We start from the raw sequence: 23,461 nt of genomic DNA on the forward strand, positions 1-23,461 counted from the left end.
GCCCCCACTCCCACGCAAAACAAGCATTTACAATGCAACGGTCTCGGCATTGTTAAAGTTAGAGCTATTGGAATTGCTCATGACATTATTTTTGTTTATGTTTTTAAAACATGTAAAGAAACGGCATTGTTATTTACAATGTCAATAGCTTAATCTGTGTGTGGGTGCAAATGCAATAGGTCTCGCATTGGAGAGTGATTAAGCTATTGACATTGTAAATAACAATGCCGTTTCTTTAAATGTTTTAAAAACAAAAACATAAACAAAAATAATGTCATGAGCAATGCCAATAGCTCTAACTTTACCAATGCCGAGACCATTGCATTGTAAATGCTTGTTTACCTTTGTGCACATTTCGGTGGTTTTTATATTGCGCTGACACCATTTATTGTTTATAGGGATGGGGAGATGAAGTGGTTTTGCCCAGAAGCACAGGATGCTGAGCTCTGAACTGACACCGAGACTCGAACCTGGTTCTTTAGGTCTAAAGTCCAGGACTCTGGCACTGTGCCACATGCAGGGTAAGAGAACAAAAGCAGACATCACAGAAGCCACCTAAATGTTCGGCTTCTTATGCGCTTGAGCCTTAAGGTCTCAACGGGACCTAGCGCAGAGCCAGATCCAGCCATCAGGCTCGAGCTTTCAGGTGCTCGTTCACCCCTACTATAAACATTGTTGATCATGGCAATTTGGAAGGCAAAAGGAAGCCTCAATAACATGGCTCGCTGACAGTCCGTTCAAATGACAGATGTGAACCTAAGCATGGTTCATATATTTATGTCAATAAAGTAAGCACCATTAAGCTGAGTAATAGCACATTTTGTCTAAGAGCCTAGAGACAGCTCATTTAGGCTTCATAAATATTGACTATTACATTGCTCTCAACGTACCGAGTCTCTGAGGAGACTTATTAGAAAGCAACATTTTTACGTGTTTATTTGGCTGGTGTGTCCCTCTGGAATGGCTGCTGCATTTGCGACTTGGGATGTCTTTAGTGTGAGATTTAAGAAAGCCCTGAGAGGGGCGGGCGGCGAGCAGGGGGCGGCACCGAGCGCCGCGAAGGGACGGCCCAGTGAGGAGGAGGAAGCCCCAGGCTCGGGTGTTCTGAGAGGCCGGGAGGGAGAGGGGGCTGGCCGTTCTGGCGCTGTCCCTGGTAGGCTCGCTGGATAGGAGAATCGGACGCCTAGGACGCGGCAGTTATTATCGGCGGTGGCTGGTTCGGCGGCGTTGACCCTGTTCCCTCGCCCGGCCATGCCGGCCCTGCGGCGGCTTCTGCTCGCCCTGGCCTTGGGAGTGCCCGGGCTGCTCGGGCAGGAGGAAAGCAGCAGCGCCATGGAGGAGATCGCCACGGAGAAGGAGGCGGAGGAGAGCCACCGACAGGACAGCGTCAGCCTGCTGACCTTCACCCTGCTGCTCACCCTCACCATCCTCACCATCTGGCTCTTCAAGCACCGCCGCGCGCGCTTCCTGCACGAGACCGGCCTGGCCATGATCTACGGTAAGGGGGCGGGGGCTGCCGGCCGGGGGCGTCTCTCCGCCTTCAAACCCTGCCGGGCGTGGGGGTCCGCAGACACGGCTCCGTTGTCTGGTGTCAGTGCAGTGCACCACAGAAGGGCCATCCGCAGACGCACTGTGAGGGCGCTGAGGTGCTGCACTTGAAGGAGAAGTGGGTCAGGGTTCACAGGACAGTCCTGGTGGCGGTGCGTTGCACTACTGAAGGGTCCTTCACATCACAGACCCAGTGTAAGGACACTGTTGTACTGCACTACTGGGGGAAGTGGGTGTGGGCCCGCAGCACTGTCAGGTGGCGTGGCACTACTGAGGGATCATCCACAGACTCGGCGTGGGGGCACTGAGTCATTACTAAATGGATTTCACACAATGCACCGGTGAAGCCAGCATCTACACTTACTTCCCTGCCGGGTTGGTGAGGAGGGGGCATATTCCCGCTATTATGCGGCGGTGACTTGCACATACGCACGCTGCACCACACTGCCCCCGGGGGTGGGACATTCAAACATTTTATTGGATCTGGTGGTGGAATCCACACCACTGATAAAGAGGTCTTCGTCAACACTACTAGCAGGGCTCTGGGAAGGGTGTGCTTCTCTCTCTCTCACAGACATCTTTACAAGGATGCGCAGATAGTGACACGGTATAGCGTACATTCTAGGAGACAGGCATGATATTGTACCAGTGAAAGTTTCTGTACTCGGAGCAAATTCGGCACAAACTTGACCAGATTCGTCGCATCTTTTATCAGTATATGTGGAGGTGGTGCTCTATGACTGCGTCTGTGGGAGCTGGAGAGGTGTGTGACGACCGCAGAGGATGACGCGGTCTTAGGCAGCCTCCCTTTATAGACACCTTCGGCAACCTTAAAACCAGCATCCGTGAACGCGTTTCTGTCCGAGGAGGGGGTTGGTGTGATAATGTGATTGCCCTCATGAGTTGGTTCGATGCATTTGTTTGGATCGTAGGTGCGTGACCGCTCCTCTGGACAGGGAGTCTGACATGTTATGTTCAGGGGTCTTTGACAGACTCTTTCGATAGCGTTCTGGTGACGTGGGATCCTAGATGAAGTAGAGTTATGTGACAAACCTCCATGGGCATGGAAGTGCGACAGCCTCTGTGTGTGGGTCTGTGACAGACTTTATATGTGCTTAATATAGACATGTGACAGTGTCTGTGGCTGTCTGTGTGACTCATTCAACACGCGAGACACTCTTTAACAAGTTTTGGGGAGTCCACCAATCAATGTCATGCCATATTAATCCAGTAATAACATTACTTACAATTTGAAGAACACCTAGGGCTAAAAGAGGTTACTGTCACTGGATGTTTGTTCACCTATTTGAGCACTGCGTCGTCTGCACTTTTGTTCACTGTCTTACTGACCACTGCATATGATCTGCGAATGCATACTAGTGGCAGTAACCTCTATCAGTCCTGTGTTATCTTCAAATGTCAATTAATAAGTTATTACTGGATTAATATGACACGACATTGATTGGTGGACTCCTCAAAAGTTGTTAAAGGGTGTCCCACATGTTGAATGAGTCCCACAGGACAGTGTGCACACAGAAGATGTGTGGTAGGTTTAGACATATCTATGACATCCTCTGAGGTTAGTATCCTGACATGCGTCAGCCTCCGTGGGCAGGGATGCCTGACGGCCTCTGTTGTTTTATGTGGAGATATGCGACATCCTCGGGCCGGGCGGTCATTTTATGACACCCTCTGTTGAGCAAGGGGGAGGAAAGCATGTAACCGCTTTTGCTTGGTGGTGGAAGTTTTTCATATCTGCGACATCTGTTTGCGACGGTCAGACACGCAACAGCGTTTGGGTTGCGATCTTTGACATCCTTGGTGGGCAGATGTGCTTGAGACATCCTCCGAAGGTTGCAGTCAGGCAAGGGTCATTTGTAGCCTTTGATGGCGTGTGCGTTTTCTGCCCTTTGTGGATGGTGGTGGTCGGTGACTGCCTTGTTGAACTAGTGTTTAAAGTGGTTGTAACTTCCTCTGTTCTTGGCAATCTGGCATTGACAGCCGTTTGGAGCACACGTTCTGATATTCTCTTTGGTTATGTGGAGATCTGGGACATACTTGCGGATGGATTGTAAGTGCGTGACAGGCTCTGTGGGTGTACATGACTGTGGTAGAGGTCTGTGGCAGCCTCTCTGGACATAGATCTGTGCCATTCTCTGCGGGTATGAGACATCTGCGACATCCTGTAGGTAGACAGGAAGTGTGATATCTTTTGTGGGTGGTATGCCTCGGACTGTCTTTGTGTATTTGTGGAAAGTGTTTAACATGCCTGCGACACACTCTTTTGTGGCGGTCAGACTTGATGACATCTCTGTGGGCAGGGGTCACTGACATCTTCTGAGGGTGTGTGGAGATGAGGGACATCCTCTTTGGCTGAACGGGAAGTGTGGCATCCTGTATGAATAGGTCTTTGACAGCCTTTGTCTGTGGCATTTATGTGACCTCCTCTGAGAAACGTGCAGCCTATGCGTGGGTGACGGAGTTAGGTTTCTGCCTGGTAGAACAATGAGCCCAGAGATGGTGGAGGGGGTTAGGGTGAAAGAACACGTGCTGGGTAATACCCTTGACTCAGCACTGCCAACCTCTTCTCTTCACCGGAACAGAAGCTGCTGGCTGTGCGCTGCCTACGGCAGACCAATAGAAAATAGGCTTTTTTAATAAAGCATCTCTTCTTTTTTTTTTTTTTTTATTCAGACAGTTTCCATTATAGGAAAACGGGATGCGTTAAGAAAAAAATGGCATTTTGAAGTTTCATTGACAAACAGTAGGCAGTGGTCTGTGGGACCAGGCACCGCCTGCTCTTATTTTCTTTTTTTTTCTTCTTTCTCAAAGGGAAAGGGGCCCCCCTGAGACCTCTTCCCAGTTGCAAATCGGGTACAATCTCCTTCAAGGAGTCAGGAAAGTATTAATTTTTTGAGACCGTAATTCGGTTGCAAAACAGATTTGGTATTTGGAAGGGATGCCCAAAACATGCCCCTTCCAAATTCAGAATTGCAAACATAAAGCGATTCACTAACATGTTACCGAATTGCAATTTGTGCTTTAAACATATGTAAAAACATTTTAGCGGTTGGAAACTGCTGATCGGGCTGTTTTCGACCCCAAAAATGCTTTGTACATATAGCCGTTAACGAGGAGTAAGGAGTGGTTTAGGGAAGGATTTAGGAACTGACTTGTATCCATCCTAAAAACAATAAGCCTATTTCTGTCCACAAACTGCACTTCTAAAGTTACTACAGTCAGAAAGGACCCAAAACAGTCATAAATGTACTCCAGCTAAGAGCTGCAGTAAGTCCAGCATTACACATGATGAACCACTGGTACTGCAACACCGTCCCATAGAAAACAAGCATTTGCAATGCAATAGGTCTCACAATATTAAAAGTTTGATCTTTTGGCTTTGCAAATAATAATGCAACACTAATAGCTCTCATTTTTAGTAATGCGAGACCTATTGCATTGCAAATGCATTTTTTTTTAGCCGGTAAAGTTAATTTGTATTTAAAGAGTGGATAGATAAATAAGGAGCAAGGGAGGAAGCAAGATGATGGGAGAGAGTGGAAGAAGAATATAGGGAGAGGTAGAGGAAGAGATGAGGGATAGGAATAGTGAAAGGGAGGAAAAGTGCCAGGTACTACTATAGAAATGTGTGATTTTATTTTAACCAAATATAATTTGGCTTTTTGTCATTTTTTATATTGGCGAATGCCTGACAGCTCCCCCGAAAACTGAAGTTCTACACGAACCAAGCACTGACACAGCCAAAAAGGTGGTAGCAGAGCCAGATGTATTGGGTTTGCTAGTGCTCGTTTTAATGTGAAGGGTTTCTCATTTATAAAGATATCACTAAGAAATTGGACTTTATCTCCCAGGACAAAAATAAATTGGGATCATCTCTAACCACAGATATTACGGAGTGCTTTAGCTCAATCCACAGATATCTATGGATGCTCTAGAACCAGTTACAAGAATGCCACTTATACTGCATCTGAACCAATAATGAGCATGACTGTTACAGGACTGATTACGTATGCTTTTCTGATTGGTAAGTTCCAATCTCATGTTCTGCTACATAATGCAAATCGCCCTCTGCTGACGGCCGTGAGTTGAGCCTGGGACTGGATGTGTCAACCATCTATTATGAAGTTCCGCGAATGCACAAGGATTTCCTAGTGCTTGCCAAAATCGTACCTTTAATTCAGTTACTCATCAGTAATGTACTCAAGGTGGGGAATGTCTGAAACTTGGAACAGTTACATGTACAGGTTTAATCTCAACATAGACTGTGAGTGACATAGTCATGCAAAACATGATAATACAAAGAAGCTTAAATTTGAACTTTTCGAACTAGCACTTTATTTCAGAAAGCTCTGAATACCAGTCACTAAACATTCACTGCCTCATTTCTGTAGTTACAAGACTTTTGACAGCAATGCCCAGTGCCTCCTGTCACATGCCTAAAGCGGTGGTAGAGTAACTGGACTATGTGTGGAAGAAGTAAACTGCCTACTTCAGATGGAGGTCAGAAAGAGGCTACATGCAAGAGCCCCCATCTAGCAGTTTCTGCCTGTCTCCGCTTAACCCGCTTTCCCGGAACTATGCTTCAACCCAAGAACTTCACTTAAAAAAAAAAGTAAAAGACAGGTCTTTTCACATTTCTACCTAGGTAGACACCTTCGAGTTGTAATGACCGACTCAACATCACGCAGTAAACCCACACACTGCTTGACTGAGCTTGGCGCCTGGGATAAAACAGCACACAACACGTAGAAGGACACGTGTTCATTAAACACATGCTGCATCGTAGTAATGTCAAATCACGTGCCGCTCCCTCCCTCAAAGACGTTATCGCACAACAGACTGCCACTAACGAAATGGAAGCAAAGAGAACCGAACCCGTAAAAATAAACCATTTTCTGTCCATTGGCACACGTCAATTAAGATACTACAAAGCACATTTGTACAATAGCAAGTAACACCCGCGAATGATAAAAACAACCTTTTCCGACAGTCACCTGCAGTCCAGTAGTTAACAGGCATCAATTAATCAAAACATGAATTAAGTGCGGCAAATCACTAGTGGGGGTCTCGAAACGCTGGAGCTATCTGATGCTGCGTGAAGGTTTGGAACACTCCGACATCCAGGTCTTAAGATCGCTTCTAAATTGCTGGAGCGATGGGGCAGCCCTGAGGTGCAGGGGGAGGACACTCCCAAGCTATCGCTCACGGCACGCCTGTGCAGTGTATACTGCTAACCACTATGCAAAAACACATCAATTTTTATTCATCGCTTGCCCAAATAAATGCATATTAGATATCGTGCAAAGCAAGCTGCGCGCAGACAGCTCACCAGAGATCCTCTTCCTCAAAAGTCAGCCCGAAGAACCTGCGCAGCAGTGAGAGAGAACCACCTTTTAAGATGAGCCGCGCCGCGGGCGCGCGGACTGCCATTAGTGCGTATTCGTAGCGATGGTGCACGGTGAATACATGCCATTCTAAAGACCGAATTCAGGCCACACCTGGCCGCAAGGACGTCTGCCGCAACAAACACAGGCCTGGGTCCGAGGTCGCAGAAAGCGCACACACTTCACTGTACATCACATCCCGCAAGACACCGATGCCGACGCTGTGAGCGTACACATGTGGTGCGCGCGCACCACAAATGAGCGGGGGCGACAAGGCTTGTTTGTTTGATCAAAATATACTATCCAAATGAACGAGGCATCAATCATACCCCAAATATTCACGTCCCTCTCAACTCCAAACTGGCCAGGTTGGCACTCACCTAACCAAAAATAAATATATCAGGGCGTAAGGGACAAAAGGCAGCATTACAGAAATGCATATTTTTCTAAAATACGTGGAGGAAGGTTTTAATCATTTTAAGGACACAAAAGATTAGCTTTGCTTTGCTGTTGGTGGCATTTGGAATACCAGTTTGTTCATCTTTATGAGGGTTTATTTTTTCACAGGATGCACATGCGGGCGTGTCTTTACATGTTTGTTTACTGGGAGCGAACAGGAACCTCCAGAGGGGACAAATAACAAGCATTGGCATAGCCAATAGGTCTCGCCTTTGGGACCTTATAAGTGTTTAGCCATGCAACAGTTGATGTTGTTGCACCAAGGATATTGTGCTGGATAACTAAACACTTATAAGGTCCCAAACGAGAGACCTATTGGCTATGCCAATGCTTCTTTCGTATGATCACAAGTCTACTTAGCTGGTTACTCACTGGGTTACCAAACTGAAATATGTTTATAGTTGTTGTCCTGAGCTGGGATGGCGGGAGAGTGAACAAACAAAAGTGGAGAGATCAGAAGGGATGGACTTTGTTACTATTATTCAGTGCCTTATTTGTAAAAATAAATAGATAAGTGCCAAGGCCCAAGGTAATTTTTAGGAAGCCATCATGGCTGGCAGCACCCCTTACCCAAGTTAGCGCTGCCTGAAGGGCAATGTTTGCTTTACCTTTTAACATCTTCCTCATACAAGTGGGCAATTTTGGATGTTTCCAGGTCACCGTATACTGTAATAATGGAATGGGCTTGTTGATTTGATTTTTTTCAAAAGTATGTTAAAATTGTCACACTCTACGGACATATTTGGTTAAAAAAAATAGACAGTCAGCACCACCATGTGGTGGACTATCATAAATAAATGTCGGTGTTTACATGAAAGCACAGGTGTCTAACACCGGCACAAATTAAGCGTTGCTGTCATCTCATATCCAACTTAGATTGTGAGATGCAAAAAAGCAGTCATAGGGTATAGTTAGTAGGGACCTTCAGCAGTGAACTTGCTTAAAGTCGTCCAATAGACCAGCTACTAGTATATAACCGGTCTCTTCAAGGCATGTACGGAACACCAGATGTGGAAGACACCATTTGCAGTAAAAGGGGTTTATCGGCATGGTCCTCATTGATGCATGTCTTCTGGGGACTAACAAGAGCTGAGGTGACAGACTTATTAGTATTGAGATCATCAATGAGTATGCCAACAAGGAACTAGTCACTGAGGCACTAAGCCAAGAAAAAGTCAGTCAGACCTTAAGTGATCAAGATTGAAATTTAGTTTAATAATAAGGCAAGAGGGCATGGGCATTTCTGATGGACTTTTCCCCTGCCTCAAGGAATTTTATACTCCCTCAGACAGAGAAAAAAAATTCTATCCATGAAGGCGCTGTTGCACAAGAATTGGCCTTTTTCACAATCCAGCGATAGGATTGTGATGAAGGCAATAAATTCACTCCTCATGAGAGTAGTCAGAAAGTCTTCTTCATGTCACCAGTCATGCATGTCATGAAAAGAATTTTGCTCCACGGCCTTGTTCAGCAATGTGAACGCCAAGATGTAAGATAGTAAAATATTCCCATGGCCCATCAACCCGGAGACCCTTTAAAGTAACAAAAAGACAATCTTAAATGGCGGCGAGTGGGAAAAGTCCCTGTAGAAAGAATCTCACAAAAGTTTATTTTCAAAAGTAGAGCGGCAGGCTATGCACTTCAGCAAACGTAAAGGTCAACATTTTAAAAGTAGGGGTACATGTTGGAAAATACAGTGCTCCCTCCAAGGAATACCTTCTAACAACCCGTGTAAGGAAGCAGAGCTTAGGTTCCTCACCCAAAGTTGCTGCCCTCAACACCCAAACAATATAGTAGATAGACTATACTTTTCTATAAAAATGCAAGCCTTTAGTACCGCTGTTGCATGCATTCAGGATTCGCAGCCTGTAATAAGAAAGTATTCAAAGCATCTCGTTATGAGAGAGCTATTGCTGGAGAAGGAAAAATGTAATTTAAAAGCCAAGCTGTGTGTTTCCAACTAAAGAAATAGGAGTAACTAATCTTATATTCGGCTCCATGTCGAACTGTCATTATATTGCTTAAATTGTCAGAGCTTGAATAGAAGACACTTCCACCACCGCAGAATAAAAAGTAGCTTCTAAGGACCATCATGAATTCTTGTGGGTAGGATACCAAAGGTCTGATGAATGGAAATTGAAAAACGTCTCTGCAGTTGCCGTTTATGATGGACTATTGGATGATAAACAGCAGGAAGTGAACATGTTGTAGGGTATTTCAGAAGTGCCATATTTACAGGGTATTTTATTATCTTTCATGTAGAACAGATTTCCTGTACACGGTTTTCAGGTTAACATAGAGATCATTTATATTCCACCAACACCACGGTGAAGAGGCTCAAAGCAATGGTATTATAGGATATTTCAGTATTTTCTGAAGCTTAAAAAGAGATAATCATCCAAGCACACGCCAAAACAATGGCAGACAAAAGCTTTGTGTAGATCAGAAGGCAGGTCAACAATGAAAGAAGAGTTGTCGTATGACATGCCAGCTTACGATTCCAAGCTTTGAAACCTCATTTTATTCGATGTACCTTGTTACATGTAAATGAGGAGTCTCACATTGACTTGATACCTCTCTGTCTTATCTGTTTTCTTTTGACTCGCATGTAAAGTATCAACCTTGATGAAACATCCCACACTAACCAGTTCTCACTCTTAGACTATCTTCACACTCGTTTGTCTTGGTGTTCTCCTTGAAAATTCATCCCTGAAGCCTCTGATATCCCCTTAAACCCACTCCAAGCAATTATCGGGATGTTTCTGTGCCAAACTACTTTTGTCTTCTCTATTCCCCAAGGTGCATCTGTGGTTGTTTTGGACTCCACATCTCTCACTACTAATCAACATAACCTTTTACACATTCCGAACGCTCGTCACACGCTTCTCCCTTAAACTGTAATTCCCTTGGCTTGTTTATCTGCTTATGGACAGTTTCTTTCCCTTATGTGCTGGAATTACCATTGTGTAAAACTCTCAAGGCCATTATTCCAAAAACATTACCTAGAAAACCATTACTACAAATACGAGTGAGGGGTGCGGGGCTTAGGGGGCAGGACAAGTGGGGGCAGGACAAGTGGGGACAGGAACAGGCGTCAATGGAGTTATACGGGGCAAAGGGCGAGATGGAATCTACACACATAACAAGCAAACAAACATTTACGGTAAGGACTTCTTGTGTATGTGTCGAGGTAATACGCTTCCTTATGTTCACATAGGTCCGTTAACCCCTCCCTCCCCAGGGATTTTTCTAGTGCGCTCTGATATCTAACACTTTCTTTTCCAGGAACCTGTGGCGTGGCACCATGTTTGCCATTTGTAAATAAACTGTGTCATAGAACAACACTGGGAAAGAGAAGTTTCGAAATCGGATGTCAGTTCCAGTTCCGGTTTGTGTCTTAACTAACAGGATGTACTCCCAAAAATCAAACTAATTAAGAGACGCATTTATCTCTGCCATATGCAAGATAGAGAGGATCCGGCGCAATCATTTACCCGTATTTAGTCATTTTACAGAAGGGAATGAAGTGTCCTTACAAAATAGGTAAACTTGTACCTGCATTGAACTGCTTTCGAAACAAGCTTCCTGTTCACCACAAAGGAAATGACGAGCACGGTGCTCCTTTGAAAACTATAAACGACGTTCTCCACATCAAGAAGGAACTGCTAAATAAAATACGACCTTGCAGAGCAAAAACAAAAGCAGCTAATTTTTAAGGTGGGGTAAACGGAGGATTCGAAACAGGACAGTGAAAAAAAAAAAACAAGCGTTGGCTGCGCGCAAGCGGCCAGAGACGCAAAATGTGGTGGGGGAGGGGGAGAAGCGGAAGTTGTGTGTGCGCGTGTGTCATCGCGATCGCTCTGAAAGTGATCGCGATGACGCACACGAGTTTTCAAAGTGCTGCTGGCGGCCGGCTGCGCGCGTTCACGATCGTGTGAACGCAAGCGTTAGGCCAGCCAGCAGCACTTTGAAAATCCCACATACAAAATGTCTCTTCGAGCCAGCGCAAGCGCTGGGGCTCAGCGAGACCTAACAAGGTACATAATTGACCAATTTAAAGGTATGCTCGGTTTACTGCTCTCGGAAGGACAGAATGCAGGAATCGACTTTACTGAGGTTTGACCTTGTGAGCCATGGATTATTGCACATTTCAGTGATGAGTTATCCTTAAGATTAGGAACAAAATGATAATAAATGTAAACACTTGCTGAGGAGTGCAAGTGTAGACGGATGGAGACTGGGGTTCTCTCTACATGCTACTCTAGCGAGGAAGCGGCTGTCTTGTAATGCACAGAAGATGGGGCCTGGGCATGTTGCTTGCGGAGGACTTGCTCTCTTGTGATTATCTTGGCGCAGCGCATCTTTCTACGCATATGCAGTTTAATTGTGAAGATGGAATATAAAATACTGAGTGCAGCACTCCACTGCACACCAGTGACCACATCTACTGTCACTGCGGCAAAAGGTAGCACCTTATTTAATCTTTAACATCTCTTGGGCGCTTCTACATTGGTAGAAATCTGGAAATCTCCTCCCAGAATTCTGCTCCACTCCAGCCTGTCCCAGGGATGCCTCATTCCCATAGCGCCTTACAATCACTCGCGTGATCCGTTTATAATTAAGGATGGAGGAGCCGATGTATGAACCTACCGTGAAGCACTGTGGCCACAAGCTGGTTCAATTCTCTTTATTAACTGAACGTTGCTGCACTGATAGCAAAAAGGAACGCTGAGAAGTCAGGGTGCGCGTAGAACACCAGAAAGAACACAGAGGAGTGGGGGCGAGGGAGCGCGGCAGTGTGTCGAACGCGCGCTGCCTCGCGTAACAGACACAAATGGGAATGGGCGGAGCAAAGGGGGGACATGCGCCCGCCTTTGCCCAATTGCGTGCGTGCTTTAAAAAAAAAAAGAGCACACAAAAGCCAATTGCAGCCGGCAAAAGCACACGCAGGAGCTTTCTGAACCCCCTACATGAGGTCTCGCGCTGTGCGAGCAGTGTTACGCACTGCAATGCTAGGCGCGAGACCTAATAAAGGATGCAGGGACTTAAAATTACATCCTGTAGGAAACATTTTTAAAATAAAATGCTTTCTTTTGACTTTTTAAAAATGTATATACATTTTATTTAATGATGAAACCTTTATATAGATACATTTTATTTTATTATAAAATATTTCAATTACTTTTTGTAATTTGAAAATCTTTTTTTTATAGAAATAATTACATTTATTTACACTAATTCTATACATAACATTTAGTAAGTTTTAATACATTAATTATTATAAACATTTTATATTAGGTGAGAATTTTTGTAATCTAAACAATAATTTTAATTTAAGATATTTAAATTAATTTAATATTTATTTCAAAATTGAATTAAAAGTTGTGTATCTTTTTTACTTTGGTCTTCGTTTAAAATATATATTTAACTAAACAAATATTTTACGTAAAAAAGGTAAAAAAAAATCACATTTCCTAATTCTTTCCCATAGGCAGATCTCTACCATGATGGGGGAAGAGACATGTAAGCAGGGCTGTTGGGCATGTCTGTGTGCTGGCAGTTTTGTTGCTGGGGACCTGCCAGCCACGTTCCTTCTTGTAGCGCTTCTAAATAAACAATGCAAAAACAAATCGTTTTAAAGTACACCTTAAGCATCTTTTAAAACAATTGATTTTGCATTGTTCCTTTAGAAGTGCTCCAAGTAGGAACTTGGCTGGCAGGTTCCAAGAAACAAACCTTGCCCTCACAGCAGTGAAACTGAGCCCCCACCCTGCCACCCACCAAAACTCCTGGTAGCTAGTCTGGCCCTGCATGTAAGTCTACACTTTGTAGTAATTCTACACTAGTAAACGATGAATAGTTGAAAGTAGTACATTTACTACAAAGCGTTAAAAAAATGTACACATGTAGATTTTCTCACACGTATATTCATCTTTGTGAATAGGTCCCATAGTTTGAGAATTCATATACTATCAAATGATATTTTATGGTGACAAATACACATTTATTCACCTGATGTATTTATGTCTTTGGGCTTGCAGAGGCACAAGGGCGTCCAGTAATCTTCTAATTTCCCCAAATGGCCAGTCTACCTTTTTGTTCACCTGCTGTAAAGCTCAAGTAACACTTCAAAAGCTCACTTGTACCAGAGGAATGCTTCCTTGCCATACCAAGTAATGTTTTATGTAGATAATCTCCTCGTACAGGCCGATTTATCTTGCACAAAACATATAATCAATAATGCCTGTGATGCAATTGAATCCCTCATTAGTCTGAGGAGAATCACCATTCCCATAATAAAACACATTTAATTAGTTTGAAATGTGTTTACCTTTGAATATAAAAGAAAACCAATGACAACATTGCACGTGCCTGTGCATAGTGGTTTGTGAAGTTGATATAGTTCCTGTATTATGCCACTTTAGATCAGAAGAACAACTAACATGTATACAAAATAATAGATAACAGAAAACCTTGAAGAGTCAGGTATCCAGTGTCACTACTTACTCTTCACACACAGGACCTACGTGATCTTCAGTTTTCTATGTGCCAAGTCATTGCTATTGCTTGTGTCTGTTCAGAATATTTTATGTCTTGCCTACCAGACAGTGCAAGCTGTCTGGTTGCGAAAGATCTTCAGTGACTTTGCAAAAACTCACAGTGTGCTTAAGGCTTATAGCTCAACAATTTCCAGCTCTCTGCCTCATGTGTTTCTCCCCACCAAATTTCTGCCCTCCGCGATCCGTGTTACTCTCTTTATCATGCGCAGGTCGCTCTCTCTTCCTCTCTCCTTTGTTTTTCCCCCGCCAAACCTCCTGTGCTCTATGTTGCTTTCTCCCTCGTGTGGTTCTCCGCACAGCCATTGTATTGCTCTTTCCCTTGTGTGCTGCTTTTTTCCCTTCCTCTCCTTACTAATTGTGAATGTTTATTTTAACTTTGACAAACCCAATCTGATAGACTGTTTTATGACTTTACTCATTTATGCAACAAAAACAATTCTGATTCCCAAAACCTAAACTATGACTTACTCTCATAATACTCTTGAATTACCAGGAATAAGACAGGAATAGTTCCGGCTTACTCCTGAAATGCAGAAGTAAAGCCTACTCATACACCAATCTTTGTCAATTGAGCTCCTAAAGTTTTGCGTGAACCACCTCATTCATCCTCCCAGAATTTGGAGATGTATGGAGAAAGGTAAGTACTACCTATTACATCTCAATACACATGTATGTTGTGTATATGTCAATATGTACGTGTGGGTAATGTGTGCTGGCCATTGTTGTTACATATAGCATTGCACACCAACAACATCACCAGATCGGCGTTCTTCAGGTCGAGACGGACCAGCCAATCGTTCATTCGCAGCATATACCTGAGAAGGTGGATGCCTTCCATCTTGAAGTGGCGGTAGACCAGCCACTCGTTGAAACTGCTCAGATTGATTACCAGGCGTTTGCCCCCATCCGTCTGGTCTACGAGAAAGATTGCTTAAGAAACCACGTGGATGAAGGACCGAGGGATCTGTTGCTCTATTGGGGAGGAGAGAGGAAACCTCCTCGTCTACCAGAGCGGAGTCTTGGTGGGAGAACTGAAGGGGGTGGGGTCTGGTGCTTTGATAAGGGTTCCCCAGGTACTCTATGTGAGAACCCTGTATGGTTTGCAGAACCCACTGATCCCCTATGACAGAAATCCAGGCCTGGAAAAAATTCCCCAGCCGCCCCCCTAGTTTTAGATGGGAAGAAGGGAGTAGACTCACCACTGGAAGAGGAAGCAGCTCTTCGGAATCCTCGTCCTTTGCCTCTTCTGCCTCTCGTAGGGTAAAAGTTGCCAAAGCGGGACTGGTCCTGATATTGGCCTTTTTGCAGAGCCTTGCCCTCGTGGCTGGTGGTTGGCACCACGGCCGGTTTAGCGGCCCCTGCCTCGACCGGCCCCACGGAAAACCTGAGGGAACACTTTTTTGGTGATAGATTGGGCCTTGTCGAGGGAGGTGAAAGTTTTAACGAACTTTCCCAATTCCTTAACAAATGGGTCCCCAAACAAACCATCTTGGGTCACCGCGGCGGCTTCAGAATCCGCAAGATCCCCAAGTTTGGGGTCCACCTTGATGAGTAGAGAGCGCCGACGCTCTGTCGAAATGGCACAGTTGGCATTGCCAAGAAACACAATGGCTCTCTAAGCCCAACCCGACAGGGAATCGGGGGAGATGAGGCCTCCTCCGCCATGTAGAGGATTTTTGTTAAAGGGCTGAGGACCTCAAGCAGCTTATCCTGGCAGGCCCGCCAGGATCTGTCAATTCCCTTCTTGGGATCACGCATTAACTTCTGCAGGAAAGTCGCCATGCAGGTATCGATATCCGGTGTGAGGGCGACATTACCCTCCAAAGAGGGAAGAGGGCATTCAGCCCGAAGGCAATTACGGGCATCCTTCTCTAGGGGCTTTCTGATGCGCAAAGCCACATATTCTGCCACCTTGTCCGCTGGAGCCCAGTCGGATGAGCGAGGTAGGACGATCTCGTCCGGGTCAAACATATCAGAGACTTCTGGAAGTGGAGTAGGATTGCGAGGTCTGGAAGGACCTGGCTCGGGATCAACATTCCCTGAGGACTGGGGACTAGCAAGAGGCGGTACCTGCGGTAGACTCAGCTGGGTGTTGAGGAAGGCCTGCTTGAGCCTGTCAAAGGCTGTGGTGTCCATCCCTGAATCTCGTGGACGTTTGGCTGGCGGAGGTGAAGGATCCGGCAAGGCCGCATGGATGGGGTTCGCCAGGGGGGTAGAACCACCGGTAAAGTCACAAAGTGCGCCAGAGCCTGATAAATTCGCTGGATTAGCCGTTCTTCCAGGGGGGTCATTGCTTCCCCCACTGCTCTATAGATGGAGGCGTCCACCGCCTCAGAACTCCTCATCCCATTGGAGGTTGGTCAGGGCGTTCTCTCCTCCTTGGGAGTCATCATCATATTCGAATTCCATGGTGACGGGCCACAAAACACAAAGCCAGAGGAGGAAAACAAATAGGTAGGTCTGGGTGTCAGACGCTGCTGGGAAACCCCAGGCTGTGTAAGGGCTGGGTGACAGCCGGAATGCAGGGCGCGAAACTCGCAATTGTGAGAAGAGAGGGGTTGAATAGCCCCGGGCACGAGTGTCTGGTGCCTGTAAAAATTTACAAACTAACCGAATCTGGCCTGGCAATAAGTGCCCAAGAAGCGTGTGATCATGCAGTAACACAGGACCCAGAGGGCGTATGTAAATAGTACAGACTCCACTAAAATGTGCCAAATGGAGTGTGAGTAAGAGTCACTGCAACTGGCTGCTTAAACATGAGGAAAATGGATGACAGCCCGCTCGTGGTAATGTCTCAGGCCAGACAAACCCGACTACGGCCTGTTGCACAGACCCTTCAGGGTTTAAAATGCGCTCGCCGTAGGGAAACTCCTGCCGCGCCCCCTGACTGGCGGAGGACCACGGGTGCACCAGACGAGCCGCGTAGGAGCGGAATGCTCCCGCGGCTCCCTCAGCGGGACAGGCACTCGACCCAGGAAATCAAACGGCAAACAAAGCGAGGCAGGCCGCGGGCTCCGATACAGTTGGAAACGCCGCGTGCCGCCTCAGAAGCCACAGATACAGGGAAAACAGGCAGCAAGGCCCGACAACGAAGAAACGCTCACGTGAGGCCAAGCGCATTAAGAAATGAAACAAAGTGGCACAAAGGCAAAAAACGATAGCAAGCAGCAGTATCTAAGTGCATAGAGCATAAATACACAATACAGATCGCTATACCTGATACACCATGCAATACAGCACAGATATAAAACAATTTCAATGAATGAGGAAAAAACACTTATCTCGTCTGCGAAGCAGCGAAGAAAGAGGAGGAAGAGCCAGTGAGGGCAGACTATCTGGATGCTGGAGGACCCCAATTGGTGGACCCAGGACTGTGCTGATTGGACAATTTTGTTTGACTACAGTTTTCCCTAGGGTTGATGGGAAACGTAGTCTGTTATTGTTTTGAAATGGCTGCTGTATCAATAAAGTGAAGAAAGCAGGCATAATCCTCGCCTCCACTCCTGACATAGAATTGTCTCCGAAACATTCAATTCCGTTTGAGTAAAAGTGCAAAGTAGGCATAGTCCTTTTATTTGTACTAATTGTAGATGAATATTCCCTGAATATACATATTTTATTCCCATAGTAGATTGACGCCAATTTACAAAGGCATGCAAAAGTACATAAAAGATTACTGCATGCATACTACTTTACCTAGTCTAATATGGCTGTGTGACTAGGCCCCATGGAATCAATTACGAATGAGCCGTCAAGGCAGATAAGGACACCAAGTCAGTTTCTCTGCTAATTACCATTCCTTCCGCAACACCATAGTCTATCTAGTCTTTACATCAGTCTTTGTTATCACACTATTATTACATTAATTCTCGAGAAGGACAGATAAATAATACTAAAGACAGATAAAGGCCTGCCTGGTTTTAGTTATTCCTTAAGTATCCCTTCCTGATGCTTTCATGGAATCACTTTCCTTGCTCTAAAAGTTTGGTTAGTATCCTGGCCCGTGGTTGCTCTCACCCTGTTTATATGTTACACTTAATAAACCACAGTAGATTTGCTGGCCCTTAGAATGTGTTACAAGTTATGCATTATTTATATTACATGTTTATTTTGGTAGAGTTAGAATTAAAACATTGTTTAACTTTGATGTTTAAAAGATGGGGTTTTAGTAAAGACATAATTTGCTGCATTAAAGCGCACATTCTGTCTGGTGTAGTGAAACGGTTTTGAAGCGGCTGCTTGCAAGGTTCAGCTAACAATGGGGACCGATTCCAATCAGGTTGTTCTGGTCGTGAGTACCCTTTAAGAATAGTATGTTGATTAAACACAGGGCAGTGATAATGCTTAGGAGCGTGTTTGCTGCTTCCTAATCTAAATACATTGTCCTATGTAGAGACTAATTAGTGAAGGAAATACACAACTCACAGTACTAATGTAATTTCTGATAGTTATGGAAAATAATTCAGGAGTATATCATGCTATGAAATACAAGTTTTGAAACCACCACCCTTTGTGCTAGAAAAATAGTTAAACATAGGTAAACATACATAGTGAGAGAAAAACATGGATAATTAGCACTATCAACTAATTGCCCAATTTACATTAGGGAAACAGGTCAGCTTATAACATCTAATTGTCAGACCACTTATAGAACAACTCATTGCCAACACAGTAGTTTTGTACACTATACAAAAGCCAAACAATTGGTCAATGCTTGTTGTGCATGTCATCCGCTAAACGCCTGACATTTCTACATTGTTTAGTCACTATGTTTAAAACATTTAATTATTCATGACATCACTTTATCGAAACGCATACACAGCCTTTATAAAGGGGTAATTTTAAGTGCATTACAAAAGAAACTGGTTTCTGCATATGTCAAAAAGTTGCTTCAACTGGTCTAGTATTGTAAACATTTATGAATACACCAATGGACAACAGGACCTAAACAACAGGAAAGAGCAAATAATGATTTTTTTTTTTGTTGAAACATTTTTTATTAGTTTCCAAATCAACAACAACTGTTCATTACATCACGGGTTCCCGCGTGCCGTAAGAGCAGCCCCCCTCCCAATCCCAACTCGTCCCCCCCCTCCCACCCCTATGTCAGTGCGCCCCTGTCCCCCATTTCACCCTTGATGTGCCCCCCCGACCCTGGAGTTCAATTGCAGTGGCTCACCTCCTCTCTACGTAAGCAAATCGTCCCTCGTGTCCAGGCCTCTGGTATTTGTCTGGGGGCCGCCCCCATCCCCTTCCCAACTCAATCCCCAGGTCCCCTTGCCGATCCGAAGCGCTCCCTTCTTCCTCTACCTCAGACATCAGCCCCTGGAGCTCCACTACCAACGCTTCCCATGCCCTTGCCGTCGCTAACGCTTTCTCATCGTCACCCCTCAGAGCCATCTGCACCCGGAGTGTACCCTCCGCCCCCGCCCATCTCACTAGTGCTGCCCTCCACCGCACATAGCTAGGCCCCCCCCTGGATTTCCAGTGCAGGGTCAATTCTCTCTTAGCTAATATCAGCCCCAGATCATAGAACCTGCTAGTGACCTTCGTGCGGCGGGTGTGGGGAAACCATAGCAACAAGCATGTCCCCATCTCTGGAGTGAGAGAGCGGTCTGTCACCTGATTCAGGCAATCCACTACCTCAGCCCAATAATCGCCTAACTGTGGACAGGCCCAAAACATGTGGCGAAAATCTACCCCCTCTCCCCCACATCGAGGGCATGGAGATTGCGCTCCACCAAAGTATTGCAGGATCTTGGCCGGCGTCATATACGCCCTATGTAATGTGAAAAACTGAACGAGCTGGAATCGTGCGTTCCGAGTCCCCTTCCAGGCCCTCCGCACTAGCGTAGACCATGTGGTTTCCGGTATCGTTTTCCCGAGGTCCCTTTCCCACTTTTCTCGCAGGGCGGCCAGAGGTTGCAAACCCTCCGTCGATAATCTGCGGTATAAGCATGTGATGGCTTTGGCCGTCCCTGCTGCCATTACGACATACTGACAACCCGCCGCGGTCGGGGGTTCTGACAGCCCCATGTTCCAATGCTTCTGAATGCTCGCCACCAAAGCCGCATGGAGCAGAAAATCCCCCTGCGGGAGCCCATAGGCGTCCAGCAATTCCTGGAAAGACAATAACGCACCGTCCCGGTAAAGGTCCCCTACCATCTGTACCCCCAGCTCCTCCCAAATCGCTAGCCCCGACCAATCTCCCCCATGCGGGAGCGCTGTACACATCCCAAGGGGGATTTCCGGAGCGTACGGGCGGACTATAGCTGCCCGCCTCTGGCACCTATTCCAGCACTGCCGGAGGGTGCGTTCCTCCAGGGTCAGCTGAGTCAGATCCAGTCGCTGCTGGAGAACAATGAAGGCCAGCACATGCCGTGGGATCAACCTGTCCCGTGGGCCCTCAGGGCCTCGATACTCCCGGGCCACCGCCTGTGTGAGCCACTGGAGCTGCGCCGCCAGATAGTACCATTCAAAGTCGGGGGCTGCCAAGCCCCCCTCTGCTCGTGGCCTCCGCAACTTGGCCAGCGCCACCCGTCGCCGTCCCGACCTCCAAATGAACCCCGTCGAAAGAGCCCGTAAGCGCGCAAAATATGACGCCGGGATCCATATAGGAAGTGTGCGGAAAAAATAAAGAAGGCGTGGCAGCGCTACCATTTTCAGCAACGCCACCCTCCCGGCACACGAGAGCGGGAGTGTACTCCAAAATCCTATACTACCCTGTAGTCCCCGAAGCGCCCTGCCGACATTCCCCTCCAACAAATCTGCCTGGGTATGATAAATGTTAACCCCCAGGTAGCGCAAGCAGCTGCTCTCCCATCGGATATGTCCCGCCGTCCGCGGTGTCCCGCCGCCCTGCGACAATGGGAACAGACACGTCTTACCCCAATTGACCTTCAGGCCGGACATGCGGCCGAACTCCTTCAACAGCGCGGTCGCGCCCCGTAACGCATCAGTCGCGTCCCTCAAAAACAACAGCAGGTCGTCTGCATAGAGGGCGATGTAGTGGGCGTCCCCTCTCAGGGAGACTCCGGAATAAGCACCCCCCTGTCGGGCGTGAGCGGCCAGCGGTTCAACAGCCAGCGCAAACAACAAGGGGGAGAGGGAACAGCCCTGCCTCGTCCCCCTCCGCACATGGTAGAAAGCCGAGATAGCAGTCCCCGTTTTCACCCGGGCCGTGGCCCCGCTATACAACAAGGTGGTCCAACGGACAAAGTCCTCCCCTAAGCCGAATTCCCGCAACACTCGATACAAATACGGCCACTCCACACTATCGAAGGCCTTTTCTAGGTCGACCGACAGTGTGCAGGCCTCCGGGTATTCGTCCCGGTCCAGCTCCATCACTCGCAGCAACCGTCGAATGGAGGTGGCTGTGCTGCGCCGAGGAATGAAGCCCGCCTGATCCGGGTGGATCAAGGCGGTCATGTGGGTCAAAAGGCGTGATGCCAAGATTCTACTCAGGATCTTGTAGTCCACCGTTAGCATAGAAAGCGGGCGGTATGCTGTGCGTGCACCCGCCTCGCCACCGGGTTTCCGCAAGGGTATCACGATTGCCTCCCGAGCAGAGGCGGGCAACTGTCCGAACTCCCATGCCTCGCTATACAGGGCCTGCAGCTGCTGCGCCAACAGCTCTGGGTAGGCCGCATAAAACTCGACAGGCAAGCCATCCGCCCCCGGGGTCTTGCGACGAGCCATATGCCTAATTGCCACTCGGATTTCGCTCAGCGAAATCGTGCCCCCAAGGTCCTTTCCAGCGTCCGAGTCCAGTCGAGGCAGGCGGGCTGCCAACAGAAAATCAACAAGGCCCTCGGGTTCCTGCGCCATTGTACTATCATATAACCCAGCATAATAGCTGGCGAACCGCATATTAATCCCCACCTGGGAATAAACCGGGACCCTCCCCTCCTCTACCAGTAGGAGTATAGGGTCACCGCGCGCCGCCGGGTTCGCCAACCATGCCAGAAGGGATCCCACCTTATCCCTTTCCGCATGTGCTCGGACCAGATAAGTTCTATGATCGTGACAACGAAGCTGTTCCATGGAGACCGCCACGCGTTCTCGCACTTCCACAACCCCGGCCACCTCGCCGTCCCCGTCTTGAAACGCCCGCTCCGCTTCCCGCAGCCGTGTCTCCGCTCCGTCCACCTCTTTTAACAAGGCCCTCCGCACCCCGGTGGTGGAGGATATGCAAGCCCCCCGGAAGACCGCCTTAAACGCATCCCATTCCGTCGCTCGGGTCGTCGCCGTCCCTGTATTCTGCCCGAAATACTGCGTTATACAATCGCTAATCTCCGCCTGGAACACCGGGTCCTCAAGCAGCAAGGGGTTAAGGCGCCACGTAGGGATCGCCTGCCGCTGCCTAGACCATCGCAGCATCCCCACGCATGGGTTATGGTCCGATATGGTCCTGGCTAAATATTCACTATGCCGCATCAAAGGTTGAACATCCGGTGAGCACAATATGCCATCTAATCTGACGTGCAGCTCATGAGGAGCCGAATAGAAGGAGTAGTCCCTGTCATGTGGGTGATGGGTACGCCACGTGTCCACCAAGCCCCAAGTATCTTGCCAGACCCGCCTGCTTTTGGCCACCCGGCAAACCGCCGACTGTGCAAGGGGCGGATGAGACCTGTCCAACTCTACATCCAACACTGAGTTGAAATCCCCCCCCAATACCACCGCCCCCGTCAAATACTCTGCCAGTTGACCCGATAGTCTGGAAAAGAAAGTGGCCTGGTCAACATTGGGGGCATACACACTACACAAAGCTATATCCCTTCCATCCAGCCGCCCCTGCACCGCCACAAACCTGCCCTCCGGATCCACTAACGTCCTGAGATGCTGAAAAGGGACTCCCGCCCTCACCCAGATCAGGGCACCCCGAGCAAACTTCGAGAATGTCGTGTAATACAGTTGGCCCCTCCAGCGTCTACGCAGCGCCTTCCCCTCTTCTTTGTCCAAATGGGTTTCCTGAAGGAATGCTACCTGTATCCCTCTCCGCACTAAGTACGCATGGACTTTATGCCGCTTCACCATTGAGGTGAGCCCTCTCACATTCCAAGTCATAAATCGCAGTTCAGGGGGGTTCCCCATCCCATCGTTGAACCAACCACCCATGACGGGACCCCCGAGGCACACTGACAAGCCCCAAAAACCGTATAACTACCCAACTCCCCGAGCTCCCTCCCCTCCCCAGAACAGGCGCTAAACTGTAGGTACCCATCCAAATACTACCCCCAACAGCAACCAAACCCTCTGGTAGCCACCAGAGTCTCACTTCGTCCGTGAGGTTGAGGTGGTGGCTCACCGCCAGACGGGCTTGACGACAGTCCTTATCCAAGCATCCTTGCCCAGTCACAGCCAGTCGTTCCCCGGCGCTCCGCTCCGTTCAGGCCCCCCCACCCTCCCCTCTTCACGCCCCTCACGGCCAGCCACAAAGCACCATCCCAGAGCAGTCTGCCCCTCAACCCCGCAGGACCCCGCCAG

General features: G+C 47.4%; 1 protein-coding gene across 2 annotated transcripts in view; it reads left to right on the forward strand.

The window, feature by feature from the left end:
* Window positions 1–1,049: 1,049 nt before the first annotated feature.
* SLC9A7 (solute carrier family 9 member A7) overlaps window positions 1,050–23,461 on the forward strand; it is a 424,975-nt gene continuing 402,563 nt past the window's right edge. The window contains exon 1 of one of the 2 annotated variants that reach the window (XM_085622857.1): window positions 1,050–1,498. In XM_085622857.1, the coding sequence (XP_085478983.1) occupies window positions 1,252–1,498 (247 nt within the window). In that variant the 5' untranslated portion in view covers window positions 1,050–1,251. The remainder of the gene's footprint in view (window positions 1,499–23,461) is intronic. The other variant, XM_085622858.1, reaches the window with a different exon arrangement.

This window comes from Triturus cristatus, chromosome 8 (genome assembly GCF_964204655.1).
Source record: "Triturus cristatus chromosome 8, aTriCri1.1, whole genome shotgun sequence".
In the NCBI taxonomy this organism is placed as follows: domain Eukaryota; kingdom Metazoa; phylum Chordata; class Amphibia; order Caudata; family Salamandridae; genus Triturus; species Triturus cristatus.